The sequence below is a fragment of the Podarcis erhardii genome, assembly GCF_964252035.2.
Source record: "Podarcis erhardii genome assembly, chromosome: 9".
Taxonomy (NCBI): Eukaryota; Metazoa; Chordata; class Lepidosauria; order Squamata; family Lacertidae; genus Podarcis; species Podarcis erhardii.
This window is the reverse complement of record NC_138512.1, coordinates 55,956,123-55,966,571: the sequence shown is the minus strand read 5'-3', so window position 1 is coordinate 55,966,571 and position 10,449 is coordinate 55,956,123. Positions and strand designations below refer to the sequence as shown.

The window sequence follows — 10,449 nt, the reverse complement described above, 5'->3', positions numbered from 1 at the left end:
TTCTTAAATAAGGGGTTTCTCCTTCCCTTCTGGAAGAAATCTTCCACAGAGGAGCTTGAAATATTTTAAAATACAAATCCATTCCATAAAACCTTTTAAAACACAGCCAGCAATAATAAACCAACCACCAGTAGAAAAAATCATTCAGCAATACCATAGTAGTTAACTACCTTCGCTCATGCCCCACCCCAATCAAAACTGTTTGAGAAAAGAGATGGGGAATTGGCCACTGCTGAGAAGGTCCTGCTAAGTATGCTAACCAGTTTAAAGCCTTTACTGACAGGCACTGAAATAGGCCTTCTGAGGTAGATATTTTGATATAGGCAACACTAGCTCTCCCTCATTGCTTTTCCTCAGCACCTGCAATTCAGCTGTGGACTGTGGACTATGGAAGGTCCATTTCAGCTGTCATGACTTATAGCAGTTGGCCAACCATTATTACTCCATGATTTTTGTTTAATCCTGAATAATAATAATAATAATAATAATAATAATAATAATAATAATAAAATAAATAAATAAATAAAATAGGATTTCAAGGCCAGGGATACTCTTGGCAGTGCAAAACATTTCCCCTTCTCTTTCCAGTGTTCAGATGTCGGTGCCACTCCAGATTTATGTTAAGCAACATTATCTGCACAAGAGAGTAATGTCAGCAGGCTGAGGGAAACTCCAGGGTTGGCAGAAGTACAAACATCTTTAGAAACTCCTATTGGGGATAACAAAAAAATAGCTCAATGAAGACAGAGCATGTTCAGTTTCCATATCAACTAGTTTCCCCTGAATACATACTTTACAGACTTTGGGTCCCAATTTTATTAGTAGCATAGCTTGGTATGTTGTTGAAGGCTTATCCACATGTCTGTAGTTAAAAACCTTTAGAACTGTTAACTTGAAAGTGGTGTTGTACTGCTTACAATTGCTGCAACTGTTGAAAGGGTCCACTTCCAGGAACTCCAGGATATTCTAGAAGTGTTGGTTGCAGCACTGATCAAGGAAAAGCAGCGTTGAAGATGTTGGTTAACAAATCATCCTGACTTTGGGCACGGTTTCCAAAGAGGTTCTCCTTCCTTGGGATCTAATTTTGTAAAACTGCAGCTTCATAAGGACAGATCAGTTTGGAGGTGCATTGAGAATTATATCTATCTGATCAAGTCAAAATAATAATAGATATTATTTTAAAAACAAAGTTGCATCAAATGAATAAACAGAAAGCAAAATATCTCAAAAATAAGATACACTCCCCATAAATGTTATCTGGAATATTTTCAGGTAGGTTTTTTTTTTTAAAAAAATCCTGTTTCGTCAATTCAAATCAAGCGTTGACTGCAAATGGAAAAGGCATTCAAAGACTTCATAGTTGAGTTTGATGGAATGATATATCATCCTGTTTCTTTTCATATTGATCTCAAAGCAACTCACTTATTTTCCACAGATGCAACTGAATCTGGCCTAATTTGGAACAAAACTATCTCACTTCCTGATTAGAAATAAAGCCATAATTGAAATATATGTTTTACTTACAATTGCTTTAATTATGTCCAGCATTGAGTTACCTAGTTTATGCCAAGTTTCACCCTTTTTCACTTGAACTTTTTGTAGTAAAGGTACTGTTCACAATGAGCTAATGTTAGGAGAATGTGGGTCTCAGACTGTCTTGAAATAAACAAGACTTGGCCATTGCTAGTGCACTATATCTTATGCTGGATTTGTTTGCTTCGCAAGGTGAAACACTTCCTCCACAGTGCATTTTATACCTCAACTTTCTCACCCCAGTTGTGGAGAATCGTCTGTCACATCCACACATGCATTTAATGCACAGTTAATGCATATTGCTTCACCCAGAGAATCCTGGGAATTGCTGTTTCCCTCTCACAGCTACAATTCCCAGCACTTTTAACAAACTACAGTTTGCAGGATTCTTTGAGGGCAGGGGGGAGGGAGCCATGACTGTCAAAGCAGTATAAATCCCCTAAATGTTTGGTGTGGAAGTGAGTTAGAAGGAACTACTGGGTAGGGATTGGTGGATATGTCAATTTCAGTTTCTGACTGTCAGTTTTTCCAATTTTATGTTCTCCATATTTTCACATCAGTTTGCATTTTTAAAAGATCTGCCCCCCCCAAAAAGTCATCTTGAAAACTCACCTGCATTTTAGTGTGATTTTCCCTTAATTTTTGTATGCCAATTTGCCTGATATTTTTGGAAAGAATTTCCCCCTCATTTAATGCAGTTTTTTATACCACATTCAATAATATATGCATTTTAATGCACACTTTACCCTAGTATATGCATTTTCATACAAACTACTTGGGTAGAGAATTGCCTTGTAAAAGGCAAAGAAGTGCAAATTTCATCTGATGACTGTGTTTTGGTTCGTGTATTATTTCAGAAAGTGCAAATTAGGTAAGTTCACTTTTAAATGTGAACTGAATCAAATCTCCTCCTCTGCCCCATCCCTATCTCCAAGGTTCCTTCAGGAAATCTGCTGCTATTCCATCCCTGTTAAGTAGGCAACCCAGAGCTCTGCTTAAAAGGCTCTAACAAAGGTCAACTCTCACTACCTTTCCAAAGCAGTCTGTTTCACTGTCAAACAGTGGTCTTCTTGGATTAGTTGAAAAATTTCCACTCCTGTAATTTGAACTGTTTGAGTCAGGTCCTTCTCCCAGGAGCAATAGAATCAAATTTATTCTATCATCAAAGTCATAGCCACTAGATATTTGAAGGTGGCTGTGATATCACCTCTTAACAGTATCATCTCCGGGTGAAACACAGTTCACTCCTAAAGTAACTGTAATAGTTTCTAGTCTGTTTTAATAACACACCTTATCTTAGCTGTGTAATGTTACTGCCCAGAACCTGATTTATTTATTTAGATCATCTATGCCAGGGGTTATCAACCATTTTGAGTCAGTGGACATATTTGGAATTTTGAGGAAGCGCTATGGGTCACAAAATTGCTGCTGTGGGGGATTGCTACTACATTTTAAAAAGAAGATGAAAAGAGAGTGCCACAAAACCATTTACATTCATGGCTTTGCTGACTTTTGCCTCTGGACACACCCACCATGGGCTGCAAAAGGTTTCCTATCTCTCCAGTAATGGATGGAATGGATTACATAAACAGGAGATTTAGTGTGCATAGATGTATAAACAACAATGAAACAGTTTCGTGCCATTGCTGTTAGTGGCACAGTTTCTAACCTGCTATTTCATGCTATTTCTTCATTTCCAAGAGTACACGCTTATCAGTTTCTGTCAGTTAAGGTCAACAAAGCTAGTGTTCCTAGGAATGGCTCCATGTACAGCTGTGGCATCTCCTGGGTGCTGCCAGGATTGCCAGCTGCTGTGTTGTGCAATTCCAGACTGCAGTCCTAGGCCCATGTCCCTGGAAGCAAGCCCTACTGAACTCAATGGGACTTGCATCATGCTGCTAATCATATCATAATATACTTCACATTTCACAAGGAGTTGCCTGAAGGGTCCCATCTAATTAATCTACTGAAATACTTCTTTAGAGATAAGCAAATCAGGAAGCAGAGAATTATTGCTGCTGTTGTTATATTTTATTATTTATATGCTGCCCATTTGACCAGGTTCTCCCAGCAACTCTGAGTGGCTCACAACAAAATATTAAAAACACTGTAAAACACCAACTATTATAAACTTCCCTGAACAGGACTGCCTTCTGATGGGAGGGCATTCTACCAGGCAGGCGCCACTACTGAGAAGACCCTCTCCCTGGTTCCTTCTCGCAGTGGGGGAACCACCAGAAGGCCCTTGGAGCTGGACCACAGTGTCCGGGTTGGACAATGGGGATGGAGATGCTCCTTCAAGAGTTCAAGTCATGTTTAGGTGTCATGCTGAAACCATTCTGCAATACTTGGAAACAAAGGCCTGGAAGATAACAAGTAGCTGTGTCTATTAAAGAGCAAATTAATTTTAGAGGACCCAAGAGACTGAGACTTCAATGTTAGCAAAGAGACACTGACAAGATAGCAGCTTGTCTGATCAAGCTAAAGGGCTTTAGGTGTCTGATAGCCCTAAGGCAGGGGTGGAGAATCTCAGGCCTGGGGACCCATTGTGTTTCTCCCAACCTACTCATTTGGGCTTCAGGACTTTCCCAAGTCTGCAAACTACCCCAGTGTGTCCTTGAACTGTGATAATGACTCTTGCTTGCCTGGTTGGAAAATGGAGGGTGTGTGTGTGTGTAAGAGTAAGAGTACCATCCATTTGCATCTGGTCTGGATGTTTCCCCATGAGAGGAATCTTTCAGGCCTAAAAAAGATCCCCAAGCCTGTTGTGAGAAAGAAGCCTTGGTTCCAAGTGACAGAAGAAGGAGAAGAAGGAGGAGGAGGAGGAGGAGGTGGAGAATTTGGATTTGATATCCCTCTTTATCACTACCCTAAGGAGTCTCAAAGCGGCCAACAATCTCCTTTCCCTTCCTCCCCCACAACAAACACTCTGTGAGGTGAGTGGGGCTGAGAGACTTCAAAGAAGTATGACTAGCCCAAGGTCACCCAGCAGCTGCAGGTGGAGGAGCGGAGACGCAAACCCGGTTCACCAGATTACGAGTCCACCACTCTTAACCACTAACACCACGGTGGCTCTCATCTTGGGCCCATCTTAGGCACAATTTTGCTGTGGTTTGCCTATCAAACTATTGGGCATCCCTCCAGGCCCAGAGTCAGCATGCAGCATTCTTCAGTAAATACTGGAGGCTGCATATTCTCCAACATTTTGGGAGGGCAAAGCAGGACGTCCCCTGCCACACCATCCTGCCCACCTGATCTCTGTGCTCCTTCTCCCACGCCTGATCTGAGTGGAGATTTGAACCCTAGTCTCCCAGGTCCTTGTCCAACACTCTAAGTCACTACACCATGTTACTGCTTCCCCTCTCTTTTCCTTTTCCCTTTCCCTTTCCCTTCAAATAGGCAATTAACTGGGAGCGATTGTCTAGCTATGCATTGCCTAACTTCCCTGGACCATGGAGCTGGCTACAGTTCTATTTGCAAACACAAGCTTCACTCAAGTGGCACTAACAATACAAGAAAGGGGGGGGGGGCAAGAAGCTGTAGGAAGAGAAGGACCGTCATTCTAGCATGCGTACAAAAATGGGATCTATGTTTTGGGGACTACAGTGCCTCTGCTTACCTATTATTTTAAAAATATTACTTTAAAAATTATTGCCTTTGTATAGCCATATAAACCTGCAACAAATTCATTGTCTTGGTATTGAATTTTGCAGTAGCACTTTCTTTTTTTTTTAAAAAAAAGCCATGTTAATTTTGTAACAAGAGGGTTAGGCATTTCATACTTCGCTTCCAAGAAGAAGAAGAAGAAGAAGAAGAAGAAGAAGAAGAAGAAGAAGAAGAAGAAGAAGAGTGTGCATGAGCAAAGAAGAGATCACCCTGGAATTTCTTTGAGGGTGAGAACTGGAGTCAGCCAGCCCCTCTGCTCTCCTAGTGTCAAGTTTAGCCAGACCACAGAATTGAGCTGGGAGGTGATGTGTCTCTGCTGTCGTTGATGCACCTTGGGAATGAGGACACCTGCTTCTTTTTTGTCTTGAAGATGCCTGAAGTTGAGCAGTCTCGCCTGTCCTACTGCCACTGAAAAAGTGGGTCAAGACTATGTTGCTCACAGATCTTTTGCTTGTGGCTTTTAAAATCAGTTTGGTCAGTCTGTCAGCTGAGAAGCTCCGGAGCTGTCCCAGAGGATACCAAATGCAGAAGGAAAATTCCTCTTGTGTAGGTGAGTGAATTGGTCCCTCCCCCCTTCAAAACTCCAGGTCAGTTAAGAGGCTTAGCAATGCGGGGCTTTTTCGTTCAACGCTATTTTCTTTAAAAAGGAACCATGTTTATGTGCCTTTATTCTTTGGAGTCTCTGCTATGTTTGCTGTGCGTTTTTAGGCGAAATAGCTAGGACTCCAACCTTGATAAGTTTCCAGTGGAACAGTAACAGGTGCTTTGAGATGTCTGCCAAGAAACTTGTCAGAAAAAATAACAAAACAAAAGCATGCAGGAGAAATATTTGGGTGAGGGGGTGTGTGGGTTTGGAGACATTAGTACTGATACATTTAATGGAAGTTAGGTTCATATGTGCCTTGGAGTAACTAATTTGCAGCAATTGTTTCTTGAGCAACTCAAAAAACTTTTATTGATTTTCTTTAAGAGTTCTTGCTTCCCCATAAGAACACTGGGAACAGTAATTTGCCAATGAGTATTATCTGTGAAAGATGCCTATTCCCCTCTCACAGAACTACCATTTCCAAGGAATGTAAGTCTGCAGTGTAAATATAATAGATATTGGCTGCAATCATACGCATGCTTACTTGGGAGTAAATCCCATTAACTCAGCAGGATTTGCCTCTGAGATATCTTTATTGAGAAGTGTTTCAAAACCCATGAAAGCTAAAACCATAGCAATAAGAGCTCTCATCAGATGGATCAAATAGTTGAAAGGTGTGTTGCTTCTCCATCACTGGGGTGTTTTTTTAAAAAGGCCTATTTACTAGCAATCCTTTGATTTCCTTAAACTGAAGGTGAATTCACATGACCATTTTATCCACTACAAGTTTAATTTTTGCAGTTCAAGACCCTGTGAAGACACTGCTATTGGGAATAATTCTACATTTAGTTCTAATCCACAAAAGGCAGGATTTAACAGTCAGGATGGGAGTCCATTATAGATGTTGCATGAGGTCCTTTTGTTTACTGCCCACACTGTTTGTTTGTTCATGAAATTTCCATTTTTGCTTAATGTAAAAAGGCAAAAGAGATAATAATGGGGAAACTCAATATAAATTCATATAGAAGTGCAACATTAACAATCAAATAAAACTTTTAAAAAGCTGACTAAAAACAGAATGAAACTATGTACCATAGACAAAACTTAGTGTTGCTCAAAAAGAAAAAAGAACCACCAATCAGAAAATTGTGAATCAGAGTCCAGCATCTGGGTAAACAATAGTGTTGTGAATTTGGGGGCAGGAGTTAGGTTGTATGCCTGAGTCCCTTCCAATTCCTGAATCCAGCAAGGATCCAATTGCTGGAATAGCCTGGTCAATTTCTTGGTAATAGTCTATGTACAGGTAGGTCATTAAGGCAACAAAGGAAGAGACTCTGGCCAGATATCAAATGGGTGTGCCACCTCCCTCAAGTGGCTGGTAGTTAGAAGTACAAAAGCCAGGACTGAGCTAGAAGCAGGTGGCAGGCAGAAGCCTGTGAGGCAGAGACATGCTTGGTTTCTGCTGGAATTCAAGGCTGTGGCTATGGGAGAAGCAACACCTCTTGGGGTGTGAGCCTCTTCATTGTAGTAAAGTTGTATATGTGTGTAAATAAACCATATATCATAAAGACACCACAGTATTTGAGGTCCCTCATACCTCACCTCCAAAAGACTGAAGCTGCATAAACATTATACATTTAAAGCACATTTGAAGCACATTTCCACCTCACAAAGAATTCTGGGCACCATAGAGTACCTCTCACAGAATTAAAATTCCCAGCAACCCCTAAGAAATTATGTACAGTGCCCAGAATCCTTTGGAGAGGGAGGAAATGTGCTTCGAACATGCTTCAAATAATGTTTGCACAGCCTCAGTCTTTTGGAGGTGAGGTAAAATGCATCTGCATTAACATGAAGTATATTTTCTCCTCAGCATATGATTTGAAATTGAAAAGAAGAGTAGGGGAGAGGGGGTGGGAAGAAACTTGTAGCAGCACAGCAGATAACACTCAGCAGCAGCATGTAGCAACCTAAATTTGGAATAGCTGAATATTGTTATCATACTAGAAGATTCTGTATAGGCCTTGGCATTAGGAAGGAAATAAACAAGGGCAGACTCTGGCTCACTTCACAATACACCAATGTGGGCTCTGCCTCCCTGACAGGCATACTAATGTTTCTTCACCTTCTCTAACTGGGTCTTTCTTTCGGACTCTTGGTAAATGAGGTTGCTTGTGTATAAAGATGCTAAGGACTGGCTACTAGCATTGCAATGACATGATTCATCGTTTTTGCTTATTCTTAAGACCCTCTGCTGAGATGGCATAAAGAGGCCTTTGAGCTGGGAGCAGAACCTCATTCTTCCATTCTGCGCTGCCTGCCAGAGCATTGTAGGAAACTTTTGTTCTCCCTAAGAGGATTTATTTAACACAGGGAAACTTCTCATTACGGGGAAATTGTTGCCAGGGTATCCAGAGCAGCTGCAGGAAGATGGCAGCTACTTCACTATTTTCATGGGTGTGGGGTAAAAACAGGCAGCTGATGATGATTAAGACTTGGTTGCACTTGATATTGTGGGATGTATGTTAAGAAACAGCATCTTCTCTACAAAAAGATAGATGTTTCTGTTGCTGGTTAAAACGGGCAAGCCTAGAGGTGCCAAATGGAATAAACAAAAACACCACCCCCTCTGTTGTGGAATTGGCGTGTTTTTCAGTCTGCAGAATTATGTGTAACTGGATAAATTCTTGGGATAGGCTTCACCCAAGGTATTGAATGTCTAGTTTGTACAGTGCAGCACCCTGCATTGACCAGAATTGCCTGATTTGTTAGCAAAGTGAACAAAGACAAGTTGTGGCTGTAGGGAAGAAATCACTTGCAACATCATAGAATTGTAACATTCTAGAGTTGTCCATCACAGATATATGACACCATCATATCATCTCACCACCACCTTTGATCTACAAGCAGGGCCAGCAGGTGATGATGGGATGGGGGAAACTTTTGCTGTTTCTTTTACATGCAATTCTCTAGCTAGTTAACATGCAAAACATCTAGTTCAACCTGCCTTTCTCAACCTGTGGGTCCCCAGATGTTGTTGAACTACAGCTCCCATCACCCCTAGCTAGCAAGGCCAGAGCTCAGGGATGATGGGAGTTGTAGTCCAACAACATCTGGGGACCAACAGGTTGAGAACTGCTGATCTAGTTGGAGCCTGCAGAACTTGGATGTCTGTGCTTGAATCTTAGCTGCTGTTTGGATTGAATTCCAGGGGTCTGATTTTTTTATCTGCGATTGTCTGAATACAAAAATCTATAGGATAAAGATGGAAATGCATTGACAGTCAAGCACATGTTTAAAATGAGTTACATGAGACTTAATTGAATAGAGCCTACTGAGCTCCAGATGTAGAGCAAACTAAATAGAGTACCTATTTTATTTAACAAAAGCCAGTGCCCAAATGCAGTTCTATTTGTGCTTTATAATATGTGACTAGTGGACCTGAATGAGGATGTGACATCAGATGTATCTATCAAGTTTAATAGTGACAGCACACATTTTCAATTCAAGGTGCATTCAGATCACATGGCTTTCCATTTCTGGATGAGCTGGATGAGGCCAAATTATCAACACAAATAAATGCAGGGAGAGTGGAGATAGTATGACTCTTTGCCCTCAAAAAGTACCTGAACATTATTTTAGGCTGATCATCAACTCTCATTCCTTGCTTTCTTTACCAGGTGTCATGAACAGCTAAATCTAAGACAATAACTCATACTACTTTATTTACAGGAATCAAAAACTGGCAATTGGTAGTTAACTTATTCCAATACTTGAACAATCAGAAACATGTTTGGATTGTGGTTTACCATTGTGTTCTAATCTATAAATGATTACTTTATAGATATTGATGAATGTATATTTTGCTCTAGGAGGCTTAGTTTGGTCAGAGTTGAGTATACGCTTCCAGAGTTAATGCAAAATATGGTACATTACTTCTGGTAAATGAGGCACCATAGCCGCTAGAGGGCCGTGGAAATTTGTGTCCCGGGCTTTTTAGACTCATCTACCCATGTACTGATGGGATGTGGGTGGTGCTGTGGGTTAAACCACAGAGCCTAGGGCTTGCTGATCAGAAGGTTGGCAGTTTGAATCCCCGCGACAGGGTGAGCTCCCGTTGCTCGGTTCCTGCTCCTGCCAACCTAGCAGTTCGAAAGCATGTCAGAGTGCAAGTAGATAAATAGGTACCGCTGCGTTTCTGTGCGCTGCTTTGGTTTGCCAGAAGCAGCTTAATCATGTTGGCCACATGACCTGGAAGCTGTACGCCGGCTCCCTCAGCCAATAAAGCGAGATGAGCGCCGCAACCCCAGAGTTGTCCGCGACTGGACCTAATGGTCAGGGGTACCTTTACCTTTACCCATGTACTATCTGAAACCAAAGGGGTGCATTGGTTGCCAGATGTGATCCCCCCCCACCTCTCCTACTCCCACTAATAAAACATATGCAAGGAGAGATATTTTTAAGTGGGTAATTATTACATAATGGTCTCTTGAGTCACCCAAAATTCATGGATCAGCCAAGTGCATGCTAGGAATTTTCTTAATGGGATATCACTTTGGTTTTTAGTGTCCTGTTGAAAATAGCTTTTGATGGTGATTACTTGCAACAGTGATATATTGATCCTCTCAAATTGATCGAGATACATAAGCTGCTGACTTGTTTCA

At 41.2% G+C, this 10,449-nt stretch overlaps 1 protein-coding gene across 2 annotated transcripts in view; it reads left to right on the top strand.

Annotated features, from left to right (window-relative positions):
- The first annotated feature begins 5,374 nt into the window (after window positions 1-5,374).
- The window catches only part of EGF (epidermal growth factor), a 42,770-nt gene continuing 37,695 nt past the window's right edge, over window positions 5,375-10,449 (top strand). For both annotated transcript variants that reach the window (XM_081876711.1, XM_081876710.1), the window contains exon 1: window positions 5,375-5,749. In XM_081876711.1, coding sequence (XP_081732837.1) covers window positions 5,629-5,749 — 121 coding nt within the window. In that variant the 5' untranslated portion in view covers window positions 5,375-5,628. The remainder of the gene's footprint in view (window positions 5,750-10,449) is intronic.